Source organism: Plectrocnemia conspersa, unplaced genomic scaffold (assembly GCF_051122295.1).
Source record: "Plectrocnemia conspersa isolate PC_06_02 unplaced genomic scaffold, ASM5112229v1 ptg000009l, whole genome shotgun sequence".
NCBI classification, from domain to species: Eukaryota; Metazoa; Arthropoda; class Insecta; order Trichoptera; family Polycentropodidae; genus Plectrocnemia; species Plectrocnemia conspersa.
The window spans coordinates 10,256,304-10,274,344 of record NW_028277173.1 but is presented as its reverse complement, the minus strand read 5'-3'; the positions used below and the strand labels follow the sequence as shown (position 1 = coordinate 10,274,344).

The 18,041-nt window shown below is 30.9% G+C and overlaps 1 protein-coding gene across 6 annotated transcripts in view; it reads left to right on the top strand.

The window, feature by feature from the left end:
- The window catches only part of sty (sprouty signaling antagonist), a 165,209-nt gene that overhangs the window by 83,706 nt on the left and 63,462 nt on the right, over positions 1 to 18,041 (top strand). Inside the window, exon 1 of one of the 6 annotated variants that reach the window (XM_088192349.1) lies at positions 13,392 to 13,531. The exons of the other annotated variants lie outside the window; for them this stretch is intronic. Coding sequence (XP_088048475.1) covers positions 13,482 to 13,531 — 50 coding nt within the window. The 5' untranslated portion in view covers positions 13,392 to 13,481. Of the gene's footprint in view, positions 1 to 13,391; positions 13,532 to 18,041 lie in introns of those variants that run through there. 6 annotated transcript variants of the gene reach the window in all.

The following is an 18,041-nucleotide window of genomic DNA, read 5'->3' as shown; positions in this document are numbered from 1 at the left end:
ACGTATATTTAACATATGGACGGTTCAGAGGCCAAGCTGTGTAACACAGTCAAATTAATAATATATTTTTACGGAAGCATTCCATAAGATTTGTGTTCAAAATCTTGTCTCAAACGAAGAGATGTTTTAACTATAATTAAATTATTTTCGTGAAAATGTATACCTGAATAATTTCAAATGGTTATTCAGTTTCATAATAATCATAAGTTTATATTGAAACTGCCTCAGAGTTTTTAATTTTCAAATACTCTTCCCTTTGAATGGAATTTTTAAAATTTTGAAATATTATTCTTGTAAAATATAAACTTACAATTTTTTTAATGCAAAATTACTTATATAAAATATTTATCGTGTATCATTTTATATACTACTTTGAAGTCAATATGTAATGAAGAATAATACAAACATTTTACTACATATTTAATTACTTTTATTGGGTTCTGAGCCGTCTATATGGTATTATAGTGAGTGTCTCAGTGGCATGTCACAAATTTTACGAGGTCATAGTTTATCAGTCCAAATCCCCCCTCGCCCCACCGGAGGTCCCCGCCCCCAACGATCGTGTTTGACCTTTAACATTTTTTACCAAACTATCTGCAGAGTGTTGACACACAAACAATTGGATCGTGTTCTCTTCAAAAGCGATTACCGCCGGACGTCTGCTTTGAAGACAAAAAATACACATAATACCAATAAAAAAACAATATTTTTCGGCTTCTATAAAAAGCCGAAGGATTTTATAGATTGATGTTTGTAAATTGAGAAGACCGAAACCAAACACAGTCCACTTTACTCGCAGACGCTCAAGACAAGAGGACTCACTGTTCGATACAATATTGCCTCGAACAATGCAATCTATTTATGAGCTTTGAAAGATAGACAAAAGCTGTCTATACATATGTAATTGTATATACTCGTATGCCTCATTATTATTATCGTTGTTATTAAAGCATAAAGAAAATTATGTATTCATGTAAGATCGTGTGATCAATTTTCAATATTATCAATAGTATTATGTTGCTTTTAAAACCTTATATACATATATTTTTTTAATGGAAATTATAAAAATATCTATATCATATTTCTTTGATGTTTATCAGTTGAGCTTTTCTTGTATCACTGCTGAACCACATATATTTCATAGTAGTTTATATTAAATAGTTTACCATCTCAATCCTATAAAGAGTTTTTATTTTCTAGAATTACATGATAATCTTTCACCTAAACGGTGACAAAATCTCCGATGCGAGGATTAAAGTAGAAGTCGTATACAGGCGGCCCTCGACTTTCGCACATAATTGCTTCCTGAAAATGTGTGCGAATGTTGAATGTACGAAAGTCGAGGGAAGTAAAAAAAATTGAAATTGTGTGTATTTTAAAATATTTATTTATCAAGTAAATATAAGATGTTTAAGAGGCGTTTAAGAGACACGTTTAAGTGGGGTTTGCGGGTGTTTCCTTTGAAAAGTTATCAAGAGTTAACTGTTTTCCACTATTCTTTTTCTTTTCTTCATATAGTATTTTATAACATGCTATGTTTTTATTGATCGCCCTACGAACTTGAAATATGCGTTCTCCATTGGGATCACAATCTTCCATAATATTTAAAAATTTGTCAAGGTGCGTGAAGGCTTCATTAATATTTTTCATTGTTAAAGAGTTTTCCAAAATAAACCTGTCTCACCTACATTAAATATTTGGCTAGAGGAATATTCTACATCTTTAATAATTTTGGATAATTAGGAAATAAATTCTTTTGCAGCATCTTTATCCGCCTCAGCCGATTCTCCAGTAAATTTAATATTATGAAAAGAATACCTCATTTTAAAATTGTAAAACCAACCGTTACTTGCTTGAAAAACCGTGTTAAAATCTTTTTTTAATCTATCCTTCCAATCTTTGTGCAAACTAAGAGCTTTTGCTTGAATAATTGAAATACTCAGAGGGACATCTTTTTGATGTTGGTCATCGATCCACGATGACAAAGATTTTCCATTTCATCCATGTTTTTTTTTGGCTGTGTTTTATTTGAAACATATCTTTAAAGATTGCGGAAATATATCTTTATTTTTCACAATTTTGAACGTATTTCTTAATTATATTTTTATTTTGCAAAATTGAACATATCGTAGACCTGTTTGTATCATACGAACGTCCGATTGAAGCAAAAGATTCACCGCTATCAGAACGTTTTTTAAAAAAAAAATATTTAAAAAAATTGTTTTTTTTTTAAATGTGCGAAATAGCAAATTGTGCGATAGTCGAACGTTCGAAAGTCGAGGGCCGCCTGTATACGGATTTTAAAAGGCCTTCGACAAGGTTTGTCTTGACTTATTATTAAAAAGATTGTTGAACCTCGGTTGTTCGGATTACACCCAGGCCTCTTATAACACGGTCATGTGGTTCCACAAAAACGCCGTGCTATACGAGGTTTGAAGTTCATACAAAATAGAGTTTTCGTTCCAAGAAAAATCTTAATTAGTTAATACCCTTTATTTCTTAAATAAACAATAAAAAAAATATACATTTTCATATTTATCGAAAATTTTTTTTTTTAAATATTATGGTTCAATAAATTAAAGTGATTTACAGCCTTAAATTATACTTAATAACCATATTATTGGGCTCAAATATTTTTGGCACATTTAGATACCCAATGAGTACTGGCAATTTTCTTGATGATTTTTATAGAAGCCATCGGCAGTAAAAGGGTTAAAGGCCCTCTGCTCTTTATTTTATATATTTATGGCATAAATACGACAGTTACAAATTGAAGTTTTCTTCTGTATATAGATGATTTTAAATTGTTTAAATGGGTTCGATCTGTTGCGGATTGCTTTTCTTTTCTTTAAAGAGTGATTTAGAGATGGGCTTCCAGAAACGTTTGCCCTTTAGTGGCATACTGTGTAATTTTTCCGATTCTGTTCGCCATCAGATTATTCCTACGATCTCGGTGGGAATATTTTGCTTAGAAAAACTTCCACCAAAGATCTCGGAAACCTAAAATTTTCAGAAAATGTTTTTAAGCTACCTTTATAAGGGGATGTTTAGATATTATCCGTTCTTGTATCCCTGCGATATTTCTTTTAGTAGCCATTGGATACGGTTGAATATTTATTTCTTATGTTATATTTTTTGTGTATTGTAATAATACTATGTATTGTTTTCTTGACCATCGTATCGCACTGGGGTAGGTAACCTGTTAAGTCGCCATGGTCTTAGATTAATTTTAATAAATAAAAAACATGTTTTTAATAAATAAAAAACAATTGCGTCGCATTCTATGTTTATAAATTATAGCTTTCTGCAACTTATACAATTTTCTTCACTTTTAATTTTTATCTGCAACGAACGTGAAAAATCATAAAAATAGTACTTGTGCGCCTTATCAACGCACAGAAGGAAACAAGAACCACAACGCCAATATACATTTGTATGAGTTATTTTATAAAAGCCAAGGCCAAATCGCCTTATCGCCTTATCACGCATCTCTTATCTCACACTATTTGCTTACGAACGATTATATTCTCAAATTAACGTTTCAAGGTCACATTTTCTCCAAGGACGCGCCTAAGATCCGCTTGATACCACGACCTTCCGGATTCTTAGCGACCCCCATTCTCATAACAACTCATTTATAAACACGGCCTTATACATATTTATAAACTTCATTCACGTGCGTTCATTGAGGTGATAAATGTCGATTTCCTCAATGTATTTTTTTTAATTTACTATGTAAAATTCTTCATTCATAAATTAATTTGATTTTATACCTTAGCTTATATGAAGTATACGAATTCTAGTTATTCGTGATTAAACGTGCGAACGTTAAAATTTTATCGCTTAATAAATACAACCTTTATGGTGTAATATAAGCGATAGTAAAATAATACCTGTTGTTTAATAATATTTTTAAATATGTACGTGTCGTGTTAACTATTTAATAATCTTATTCATTTAACATTATAAACAACTTTAAATGCTCATATCCTTTAATTTTATTTAAGTCTTATGCCTGCACTACACTCTCTGGAAGTTGGCCAAGGTTGGCCAAGGACGGAGAATATAGTGGGTTACTTCGGTCGCGTTCTGTTTTGCCCGCTCTAAAATCTCTCGGAAGTTGTCCGAGGTTACCGAGAACGGGAGGTAAAGTGAGGGTAATTCAGTTGACTTGGCCAGCTTCGAGCGCTTCCGAACATTGTCGGCATTATTTCCGAGTCAAAGGGACCGAAGTCAGAGGTGCTCTATCGAGCGCGAGCGGTGAGATACTTCCCCTTTCGCCCTCTCGCGTGTTAAGTGACGAGAGTGAGAGAGATAATTATATGGTGTTTCGCAAACTGAGATAAAACGAGTAACTCGGTTCAATTTCAACACGCATAACGAGCGCTGCATCGTGGTCACGGGGTCAAGTTATAATACCACATGCTTATCGGGGACTTTAACAGACTCTTACTGACATCTTAGGGCACCAAAATGGATTCATTATATTTTTGATAGTATATTCTTCTAACAGATATCGTTATTATATTTTTTTTCATATAAAATTAAATAATTAGTGGTACTTGATTTTGTTAAAAAAAATCGTTTCGAATATCCTTATATATTTTCCTAGATCGGTTTATATAAATATCACACCATAACGAATTCTTATTTAGAATCGATGGCGACAAATTCTAGGATAGTCACACATGTGGTGTTCATATTCTGAAGTATCATTCTTATGCCTTATGGCATTTTGCAAAAGCCGACAAAGATTTTGCGTAAATTGAATATTTACGACCGAAAAGTTTTCATTGATATTGTATTGGTGCGTGCCCACACAAACTTTTATAATTATCAGTAGCGTAATTTTAATAATATGACAATTTAAAAATTGCGATTATTTGGCACATTTTTCGACCGCGTGCATATATGCCAGCAGTCGGCGTACGGACGTTATACACGCCCGCCGTCCGGACGGCATATGAAATTTGTGGCAGTGTGGCCGCTACTCGGAAGCCGGCGACCTCGGCCGACTTCAGTTGAACTTCGGTTCGGACAACTTCCAGCCAAGCATTACGATTGACTAAAATTAAATAATCATAGCATCACCATTTAAAAAAAATATTGCAACTAAAAAACAAGAATTTGTAAATTGTATTAAAGCTAATACATACACAAAAATGATAAAAGCCGATATTTCGTGAACTACTATAATAAATATAAACAGAAATAAATGTAACAATTATATTTTATTTAAGTTACATTAAACTAACATCACCAAAGTTCGCGATAAGGCGTCGAGGATGCTCGGTCTCGTTATGCGTAGCGCAGTGCTTTTATGCAGTGTTTTTCGGTCGCGAGCTTGATCGCGATCGCGATCGCGTCCCTCATTCTTGATCATCGTGACCATGACGTTAGCGCTTAAGAACGTTCCTTTTGCACAGGCCATCCAGCTTCTCAATGAGTTTCCAAAACACTAGGAGATGGTGCTCGTCTATATTATGTGTGGACCATATGTTTTTAATGTTTAATTGTATATTATCCATTATGACGCATTGGGTGAAATCTTTCAAATCATGATGATCAGATGATTTGTAATAAAAATAAATAAACATCATTACTGAATATACAAATTCAGATGACCATACCTTTTAAAACTATACAATACTATGTTTTTAATTTTTATTTTATTTTATTTATAATACAAATAAAGTATATCCAGCAATTAGTTTATAAGTAAAATTCCATTTTATTTCTCATATTTCTAAAATTTTTGTTTTTAGTTGTAAATAGTTTTTAATTAACGGTTTTCTGATTAAAAAATTACTTTTTAAAAAATATATCATATATTATATATAAATAATAATTATGGGTATGATTTAATTATGAAAATGAGTTGCTCAGAAATTTATACTATCAAGATTTGCTCTTCTAATTTTTTTTCTTTCCTCAAACAATCACTGACACACGCTTCAAATAGTTGAGAACCGCTGTCGTCCATTGACATTGCACTTTATCAACTTTTCCGAAGATAGTGCCGACATTGTCGTAATTGTTATTATACATTAATTGCTCGTATGCGCAATTAATTATTTCCGAGATAATCAAGGACGAGCAATGAAAGATTAAAAGTCACGGGCTATTTACGCACTTTTTCCCGCTCGAGTAAATTGATTGTCCGCAAAAGGTGCATAAGGGTCATCATAGTTGTTTATGTAAAAAATATACGCACGATATAATTAATAACAATTGTTTGTTTATATTTATTATTATTATATTATTACATTATTTTGACGCATCGAGTCCGTTGAACTGAATATTGCGTATCTCTACATTGAAAAAGCTAAGCTTGAATTAAATTGTCTACTTTAAAATTTAAAGAAAATATTTGTATCAGATAAATTTGAGTAGTGATTTTCATAGTCCATTGACATAATTTCGTAGTTTCACAAATAGTAAGTTTATTTGAGTAATGTAATGCTTCCTCCACACTCTCTGGAAGTAGGCCATGGTTGGGCAAGGACGGAAAATATAATGTGTTAATTCGGGGCTACTTCGGTCGAGCTCGGGTCTGCCCGCTCTAATGTCTCGGCGACCTCGACCATATTCGGTAGACCTTTGGTTCGGTAACTTCCAGAGAGTGTAGAGGAAGCATAACACTTATGTTGATATTCAGCAATTAATAACTTATTTGATACATACCTATAGTGACAGCAAATCACTTGTTAATATATAAGTTTCATTAGCATTTATTTTACGTATTTAATGAACAAAAATTAAAAGGTAATCCAAGTTAAGTTTCTGATTTTTTTTAAAAAACATAAATTTAAGGATATCTTTGAATTTTTTATTGATCGAACATTTGACATATTCAATTAAATAGCAGCTTTTGTAGCATCCGATCCTTTCGTTGTAATTTTCGATGATTTTTTTCGTACATTTCGGGCGGTATGTTGGTTTTTAAGTTTTCCAATGATGCTTCGACTTTAAAAATCGTTTTTTTTATGAGAATGTGCGTTTGTTGTGACATATAAAACAAAAAGAAAGGAAGAATGGACAGAAATTAAAAATCTTCCATTTAATTATTATAACCAAAAAGGACATGGATAGATCTGGAGAGATTTTCGAAGATTGGTGTTCATAAAGTGAAAGATTTGTTTAAAAGTAATGCTCTTTTTTATCCGAATGAAAGTGTATTGAAAACGAACGACGGTCTTATGGTTGCAAAATTTTTACCGCCTGATGTTACAAGTTTAATTCGACCCATGGATCAAGGTGTTATATCATCAATGAAACGTCTCTGTAGTGCTACTCTTCTCAAAACTCTTGCCGAGGAAGATGATGGCTTAAACAATTTCTGAAAAAAATGACGACATTGGATGTTACATGGGATAGCACAGTCTTGGTCAAAAGTAAAGTCAGTAACACTTTTTCGATCACGGAGAAAGATTCTTCTTTATATGGAAATGCTATATGTATTGGATTCTTAAGGGACTAAGGCAAGTGTTATATCTGAAATATGCATTGAAAATATCGATCGAAATTATCCGTGTTTTCAATACTAAATGATGCGGATGTCACTCAAACAGAAAAGGAAGGATATTATAGTGAGAATACAAGCAAAGAAGATACTAAACACAAGACTACATCGATCAAAAGGGATTCGAATATAACGATGTAATAGTACTGATATTCAATAATTATTGAGAGATTCTCAAAAGAAAACGAGAATTGATCGCGCCCTTCCTTCCCAACATCAAGAGTATACTGTATCTGTATTTGTGTTGTCGCACCAGTCACTCACATTCTTCGATCGTTGCAAGATTACCGAAGCTAAATATTATCCGATCATTAATAACGTCGTATTTATAAATGCAAACACTCGATCCTATGCTAAGAAGAAGTGAGGTGGGCGTATGATTCGGTACACGTCGCCATTCCATGTGTTCCCAATAACTTCTTGTGCTTGTTTTGTATCAACACGCCTCCTCACTGGGACACGCGTTCACCCACGTGTCTCGCTTGATCTACGTCGATTACACTCTTTAGGTTGTTCTTAGTCGTTCTTAAGCATATCCAAGTAGTTTATGATAAGGCACAGAATGCAAAGATTTATTCGGATCAGACTCTTCGGGCTAAGATTTCAAAGAGCCTGTATTGACATCCTCAATAAAATCATTTATATTTTCAAAAATAACTAAAAAAAAATTCTTCGCTGTGCAATCTTTGAATTTGTGATAATTACTTTGCTTGCAAATATATGGGTTTGCCAACCATACGTTATGTATGTTTTTCAATTAATTATCATTATTATTGATTAAGCCACCTTACCTTCATTTATATGTTTTCTGCATATTAAAAACAGATTTAAGAAATAGATACTTGTTCATCAACAGTTACGTATCATATCATTATCGATCGTTAAATTGCTTCACTTATTTATAAGTTATATGTAAGAGAAGCATGTCAACTTGATGTGAAAGTAGATGGATTTGAATCTACACACTTAGAATATTAATCTTCGACTCTGTAAATGTATTCAAAAGTACTTTGCGGTCAGTAACAAAAACAGATTATCAAGTTTCTATATTTATTTTATACTTAAAACCACTTATTTATAGTGCAAATATTTTTATATGATAAGAACATATCTGAGCAACGGGAAGTGACGGAATGCGGAGGAGTGGTGCAAAGCCGAGCGTGTGTACCATATATTTTATTGTTGAAACGAACGGCCTTACAGAAGGTCGGACTCTACCTGTGAATCGACACCGGGCCACATACCTTTGATCCACTGAACAACCGGTGGCACGCGTTCCCGCCATTCTGAATTAAATCATCAACGAAGAATGTTCGTTCTCATTGATAAACATTTTTACGTAATAATCATAAATATTTATTAAATAAATATTATTATCATGATTACGTAACCACAAGGATATCCTTTGATTGTTTTTTTTTTAAAGAAAAATATTTTCAATTTAACTATTGTATTTCAAATAACACCACAGATATCATTTTTTTTGTATAGATAATATGTTATTGAGGCTAACCATGAATATCCTTTATTAATGCTCTGTCATATTTATCTAAGTAATATTATTGTTATTCGAAATGATATGTGGTTTATTGTATTTCTAGTGATTTAGTTAATGGCGAATTATGCACAACATTTTCCTATTAAATGTATAAATTAAAATTTATTTATATAAATAATTTTTATTGACCTTTATCTAGTTATTTGTGACGTTAAAATAACTTCTTAATATACTTAAAATAAATTCCAAAAGAATACTAGTATTTATTGAAAATTAAAAAGTTAATCATTTTTCCATTATTTTCCAAATGTAAAACTGTTATTAGTTACTTTGTGTTGTCTTTTTTATTAATAATGTAAATGTTAAAAGAAAAACATATTTTAACTATTGACATCTATTCTAAAACAAAATATATATCAGCGATTCCCATACACGTATTATACAATACCTACTCATAAGGGTTGATTGTAATGCATTAGGCTGTCATATTTAAAATTTTATAAAAAATCATCTGCTCATCTGCAAAATAGAGAAATTTTGATGAATGAAAAATGTATGTAATGCAGTAAATTATTGCAGATACATTATTATTCTTAAAATAATCTAAAGTAGAATCAAACTTCCTCGTTCTTTTTTTTGTTAAAAAATTCGGCCGTGGAAAAATTCCTCTCGTTTTGTATTGATGTTGGTTTAATCGACAGCAAAGGCTTCAAATAAGCATTGTAAATTATTTGTTCTCTTGCCCGTTGATTAAAATATTTTTAATTCTTTCTCCATTAATCCGTAAGATGTTGGTTTTCTTACATAACTATCTGTAAGGCTGAAAGAAATTTATTTTTCTAATTGTTGCGTCAATAATAAATTTTCAACTTCTTCAATGGATTCTAATGATTAAATAGCGTCGCGAGGGTCCTTAGAATTTATCGATCCATTAAATAATCTGTGAATAATTTCTTTCTGATTATGAATAATAAATAAAGAAGTCATTCTTTTTTTTCTTATGAAAGATTCTGGATTCTGCAAATATTTAATTAATGACAATGCTTCTTCGAATATATAATTTCTCTTTAATTGCCCGTTGAAATTTTGAGCTTAGCTCAGAATTGATGTTTTCCAACTGTTTTAACAACAATTGTTGATACAATTGTAATAACAGCTGTTGCTACTTTACAAAAACAATATAAAAAAAATCGTTTTGCATTCTGCCGATTCCCATGCGTAATTCCTTCTTTTATATGAGCGCGTTTTTAGATCACCAAATCAAAGATATTACCGCCGGCCGGTTAGAGTAATAGAAAATCGCAAAAAAAATATTAGTCATTAAAATAATTTTAAACATCTGGCACGAACACCTTCAGAAAGGTTTCGTATCTGAGTGTCTTCTTTTTTTTACTTGAGCAAAAATAAGGCGAGTGTGAGTGTTAAAAATGTGTCATTCCCAGACCCTTATTAAAACCCCTTAACTTATGCAACGTTATAAACCTTTTAAAAATATTTGTACAAATTAAATTTTACATAATTAAAAATGCTTTATAAAATTTCTCGAGAAATGAAAATTCCAAATTTGACATTTTTCTCGAGAAGTAACACTATATGTGAGTAATTGTATCCTATGCATTTTTACTAGGAACGTTGAATATATTAATCGTAACATCTTCTCAATGATGCACTTTTAAAGTTGCTAAGGGGCGGTGTCGACAATCCGTAAATGCTCGGTGACTTTCAGCTGTGAATTTTGCCCTAGAAATTCGCATACCGTCAGCGATGAGCCATCCTTGCTGGGAGATCGGAATTATTGATTATTATATACTGTAATTATGATTGCGACCGATCATCACAATTAGGTTATCTAGATTTTCGTAATCTCACGGATAAATAATATTAGATATTGAAAATTCTCTAATAATGGGCTACTTCAGCTAATTGACTCTATGGAGTCTATGGCATAAAGAATATATTGTATATATTCAACAACAACTAAAATGAAAACAAACTCTGCACAAACAAAAACACAATTAAAATTTATTTTTCTAGACGCAGAAGTGTTCATCTTTGTGGTAGAAAAAATACAAAAAATATTTTATTTAGTGAATAGCTTTATAATTGTATTATATAAAATATTGACCTAGAAATTTTCAGTAGAGTTTTTAATAAGACAAACAAACTGAAAGACAAACTTAGAATCATCAATTTGTATGTATACATTTTATGCCCTCTGAGTGAAATACAAAAAAGCAGTAATGAATGCTCGATGTTATTATACAGCGGCTGGCAACAGACTCTGAGAGGAGAGTAAACACACAGACAGGCACACACAGTACGCCTGTTGTTAGCCTGGAACCGACCGTTCGCAGCCAAGAATGGACCGTTTGTCTCAACAGGAAATGGTAACTGTACAAAACGAGTGGAAGAAGGCGAGAGGTGAACAGGAGGAACGCATTCATACTGCTCCAAGGTTGAAAGTGTGACTTTCAAGCTGGTTCACACGACGGCAACATTACGAAGTGTATCATCATATCTATCTATGATTTGGATCGGTGACGTTATGTCGTCCAATTTGCTACCGATTCGTTCATTCATTGTATTAGGCCATCAATGAAAAACGATTTAATAATGCTTCCAATCCATTATGCCGATGGCTCGTGGGCAGGATCACGTAGTTTACAGTCTAAAAATAATAAAGAATTAATCGAATCACGGAAAATATTTATGGCGCCGATGATATATGGTGATTCGTATTCGGATTGAGGATCGAACAAGGTGACGCTTTTAATCTAATTCTTGTAATTTATTTCCTGGATTTGATGAATTATACAATGATTTCATTAACTAATTTTCTTTAATATTATAGCATCATCAATAAAAAAAGTTAGGCAATCCTATAAAAAGTACATGGAAATAGAGCTAATGCTAGAAGTTTAGTTTTAAGAGGCAACTAAAACAAATTGCTTATAGCAATACAATGATGTTTACTATCTGTATCTGGCTTTTTTTTATAGTATTAAATGCTTATGGGATATTGGCATATAAATCATATTTTTATATCATCTTATATTTTATAATATATATTATTATTATTATAGCAGTTCAGTGGTTCCCGATTTCATTTTAAAGGGTTGCGAAGTCAGTCTCAATCAGCACTATCCGCCTATGGCCATACAGCTCTTAATACGCTGACATTGCACATTGCTCTGTTTAATGTCAGCTAAGAGGAGCTAGTCCGATTCGAATCATTTAATTTTAATATTATATGATTTTTTCTTTATTTTTTTTATTTTTGTATTGAATTAATATTATGTATTGTTTTTTACATCGTGACGCATTGAGGTAACTTGTCAGGGCAAAACGGTTTTAGTTTAACTTAAAAGTAAATAAATAAATATATTATAGGTATCTACCATTTAACAAAATTTTACAATGGGGTAAAATTATATACGATTTATATTGTAACTATACTAAACAGAACAGGGGAGGGGTAATATATGTAAATATATTGAGGAAAATTAAATGAATAATATAACATATCATATCGTTGGACAGGTTAGGCGTGTGTAGTAGCAAGTAATCATCGAATCATTTGCCTTACATTAATTCACAAACAAATTTTTATAAAAAAAGTATTTATTTAAATGCACGTATCTCTTAAAATAATTCCCTGTTAAATTGCACCCATATATATAAATTTATAATATTGAAATTTTTATTTATAAAATCTAAGATTTATAAAAAAAAAAACATATTTCTTGATAATACATGTAAGTAAAAAATCATGTAAACATTTTGTATTGTTTATATTTATTTTAGAACATTTTTTTACGTATATATGTTAAACATTGTACATTACCTCTGCATGTTTACTTTAATAATATCATTTATATAAATGTAAATTGTAATAAAAATAAGTATATAAATTATAGTATTATTATCAAGATAATAATCGCGTATTAGTTTTTACGTCAAGTTTTTGCTCTTTACCGCTCGTTCATATTACTTAAATTCATAGAAAGTTTTTTGTTATGAATGGGATTTGTATGAATGATGAACTATTTATCATTATTTGTTATTAACTGCGTGCAGTTTGAACTTAGACTTGATAGTGCTTATCGTATATTTTCGATTAAAATTATTCATAATAATGTGACAATATTTAGATCTTGAATATTCCATTTGTGAAGTAATAATTCAAACTAGATTACTGATAATTATAGATTGATATTTAGTATTGATAAAAAATCTACTTGTTTTTTTTTCTATACAAGCACGTGAAACCTACATATATCTTATCATTAAGTAATTAAACTTATCTAATAAAACAAATCCACATTATTATAAATATAATCACGACTGAATGATTTTTTGCACAACTACTTTGTGAGTCGAAAGTGATACACGTATTTATAATTAAATGTGAAATTTAACCTAAAACGATCGATATTAAACTTTTGCCGAATAAACGATAGAATGGTCCACGACACATTTACTCCGTCGTCGTTATCAGCTGTAAACATCCGGTAATGATACTTCTATAAACATTATTTATTTGCTATTCATAAAGATAAGGTGCATGTAATTGTCTTTCATTCATGCACGGCTTATCTGACGCGGTCGTGAACACTTGCTCTATCTGACACTATTTTTTAAGAATCGAGTTTACGTTTAAATAACAATTATCTTTAGAATATTTAAAAGTTAAGGCTATTGAGCTGTATACTAAATAATCGTCATTCCCACCAATGCAATGGTTTATTATTTATTTTTTAATTTGTTTCATCGATATTTTTTCGGCTGTATGTAATACTTGCTTCATTAATAATTGATCAATTATATTGACTCTTAGGTCAATATAATATACATGTTAACTTACATAAAATTAAGTATTTATAATCTATAACAAAAATACTTTATTTATTGTTTAATTAAAGACTGAAATAGAATCACTTTTTTATAAAAATGCGCGAACCTAGAAATTTATGTTTGAAAAAGTAAAAGTAACTGTCAAAAGTAAGTTGTCAAATACATGTAATATAAATAAGCTATTTATTCTTTTTAATTAAAATTGGTAAAGTCATGCTTAGTTTTTATATTATATATTTATGAGAAAAATACACACGTTGGAACATTTATTAGTGTTCTTAATAGTATATCTTCAACAAATCAGTTATATTATTTTTTAAACGTCAATACTATTCCTGTAAAAGTTAATTATATTCCGTGCGATATTATCTCGTATTAATAATAGCTAAAAGAAAATAGTCGGAAAAACCGGCATTTACAGGGTGTTAAAATTTAATCGTTTTTCCAACACCAGTCAAACTACATAATTAAAAAAAGTTTAATTTTAATCTTTAAATTAACCAAAACGTCGCGGTAAATATCAATCAATTTTCCTATCGGTATTATTTCATCTTAGGCAATTTTATTACCCCAGTTCTATTTAATTATCAAAACGTCGTTAAAATGTCAACGTATTAAGCAGGTACTGCTCAATATATCAATTTGTCATGTCTGGTTTATAAAAAAAATTATCATCGTCATCATCGTTGTCGCGACAACATTAAATTTTATACACGGATATTATCGTTAAGTAGACTTTTTGGTGGGTGCAAATAAAACTTAATTAAAACGCTTTATCGGACAGTTAAATCTGTTTTCCATATAGCGGCTGCGTAACGGTTACACGTTTTATTGCGATAATGCTCTTCGTAAAATACGTTGATACGTTTATAGCGCGGAGAAATGTACATAAAGTTTCACAGTTAAGTACTTCTTTATATATTGTTATTGTATAATTTATACTAACACCGTATTGATAATATATTATATATGTTGTATCATGTTCAACTTAAAACGTTTAATATTTAAAATAAAATTTATGTGTTCATATTTAAAACACTCAAGTTATAAAAATTATGTCACTATTAATTATAGTTGTAATGAACACGCACACTACAGCACTAAATGGCTATTATCAAACATTTTGATTTAAAATCAAACTATATTGCTAAAACAAATTGCTAATATAGCAAAGTTACATTGTGAACTAGTAGATAATGTTAATGTAATTTCGATAAATAATATTCTTAGTCATTGTGATCCATATAATTCGTGTATTCTAAATATGCATAAAGTATGTTTAATATTGTAAGGAAATGTTGTGTGAAATGTACTTTTGCCCATAGTCTCAAAACAATTTTCTGCCCTTACATCATTCATATCAATATTAGAAGTCAAGTGTCCTTTTCAGACTTAAACATTTTTACAGCGTGTCTTTCAATTTTTCATTGCCTGTCTTCGATGTGGCGCTCTAAAATATTTACTAGATCCTGCTGTTCAATATATTTGGAATATCCCCAATCCGATCTGACATTTCAGTCATCTATTTTTTGTCTCTCTGTATTCCTTTAATGGCCCAGATTTCTTCCCCTTAAACAAATTAGTAGAAAATCGAAAATTATATGATGATACTTGTACATGATTTACGAAATAAATAAAACTTATCCATATTCTAATATTGCACTCTCTCTCAACTTTCGCAATTCTCCATCTCTCGTATCTTAATCGCCGATCTGCCGTGCATTTATATCGTTCGCTGCAATTAGCCGAAAAATATCCCGCTGTGTTTTCGGCCATATTTCGAAGTTAATGGCCATTTTGGACCAAGTCCCCGCCATTAAATCACCCGAATACTGTCACTCCTCAGGTGACGTCGTAAAAAGAGACTCGGCGCATTAGAAGCGTTAATGTCCCTCGATTTATATTAAACATCTCCCGAGGAACGCCTTTCTAACATTTATAAATCATGCCAATTGAAAGTAATAAAAAGATTAAGTGACATCCTATATACGAGAGAGAAAGAGAGCGATTTTTAATATGTCCATATATTAAATACCATTATTTGTACGATAAATTATTTTGTTATCATAATTGAATGAATGAAGAAATAAATATCTTTGATAATAATCGAATCGATGATTGCCTTAGAATTAGTGAAAAACGATATTTTCTTATCTTGAATGTTTGTTAAGCTTCGATTTCCTGTTCTGGAAATTTATATAGTGCTCTTCGATTACATGTATATAAACGATACATAATTTTTTTTAATGGCACGATGTATTTATCTTTACTTGAGACTTTTTAATTGGATAATATCAATGTACTTGATTGTACACAATTGAATGATATACAATTACATGTTTTTTTACATGGCGCATTTTTTTAAAACTATAAAGGAAAGATTTTGTACTAGTTTGTACAAATGATTACTGATAAAATAACGCGAACCTCTTGATTTTATTATATAATGTAGTTTGTAAAGTTATTTTTTATAGTCTGCCTTAATTCCTTTCGAGAGTAATTTCTATGACTTCAGTCGAGTCTAAATTTCATTCCTGTGCTATCGACAGATGTATAATTTTACTTGATAATATAAGTGCAAGTCAGAACTTTGATTTCTTGAAATCGCCTTATTATCTTATTTTAAAAAAACTACATTTGCTATTACAAAATAAATGTCCAAATTTAATTATAGAATTGATTTATGTGTTTTTTACAGTTGAATTTAAAAATCAATTATAAACTTATGTAAGTTTAATAACGACACTTAAAATAAATTATTCTTAAAATTATATATCTGAATAAAATATGTTTTTTTAATGAAAAATACTTTTCATTAAAAAAACATATTTTATTTTGGGTATGCTTTTAAGCTTCCACTTCACTCTCCGAAAGTAGGCGACAGTTGGCCAAGGACGGGAAATATAATGTGAAAATTCGGGCTTACTTCGGTCGAGCTCGGTTGTCCCCGCGCTAAAATCTCTCGCAAGTTCTCCGAGGTCACCGCGAACGGGAGGTAAAATGGGGGTAATTTGGGTCGAGGCGGCCGACTTCGTCGCCTCCGAAAATTCCCTCGCTTTCCGAAAGTCATACCCGAAAACGCTTCGAGCGCGAGCGGCGAGATACTTTCCCTTTCGCTCTCTCGCGTGACGAGAGAGAGAGATAGAGATGGTTTATCGCAAACTGAGATAGAACGATTCAATTTTAATATAGGCGTCTTCACGATCGCGCCACTGTTTGGTATTTTTGCCCGATCTGGACGGCCAAAATTATTTCTCCACTTTAGTTGATTCCATAAGTGCTCTTAGTCAAATATATAATATTATAAGTGCTAAAAAATACAATTATTTAAAGTATTTCTTTAATTGTAGGCCCGAGGAATAGGAATTCCGTGTTGAACGGTCGTGCGAATTTCGCCGCGTAGCGTAAAAAAAAAAATTGTATATGTCACAAATTTGCTGTTTTTTATTAAGAAAAAGTATTTGACTAGCATTTTATCATACTCGGTATCGTTTTTTTAAATATGTATATATTTAGTCATTCCAAACAAATTTTTATTTTATTTCATTAGTACGCGATCCACAATTTGACGTTTACTGATTTTACCACGGTAACCATATTATTAAAAAATTACAATCATTACAAAACTGTATTTTAAATTTGACGTTAACATTTCTTTAATTGTAGGCCCGAGGAAGAGGAATTCCGTGTTTAACGGCCGTGCGTAGCGTAATAAAAAAATTTAGCCGCGTAGCGTAAAAAAAAAAATTGTATATGTCACAAATTTGCTGTTTTATATTAAGAAAAAGTATTTGACTAGCATTTTATCATACCCGGTATCGTTTTTTTTTTAAATATGTGTATATTTGGTGATTCTGAACAAATTTTTAGGTCGTAACTTTCGCGACTAAGCCCCGTCCCATTTTTAAGAATAATACATTTTTAAGGTATGCAATGTGTTAAAAACCGCAAAAATCCGCAGTCAATTTTGCATGTATCATAAAGAGAAAGACCTAAGCTATATATTGTATATAAAATCTCAATTCAGCAAATTGACTTTCCATACTTTTCCTTAAAAAATAATAGAAATTATTCATTAGTTGCACACTTGAACGTTTCCTGTTTATTATTTATTAGTGACAGTGAAGCCTCGATTCAACATAAAATGTCTTATTTACTAACATTGAT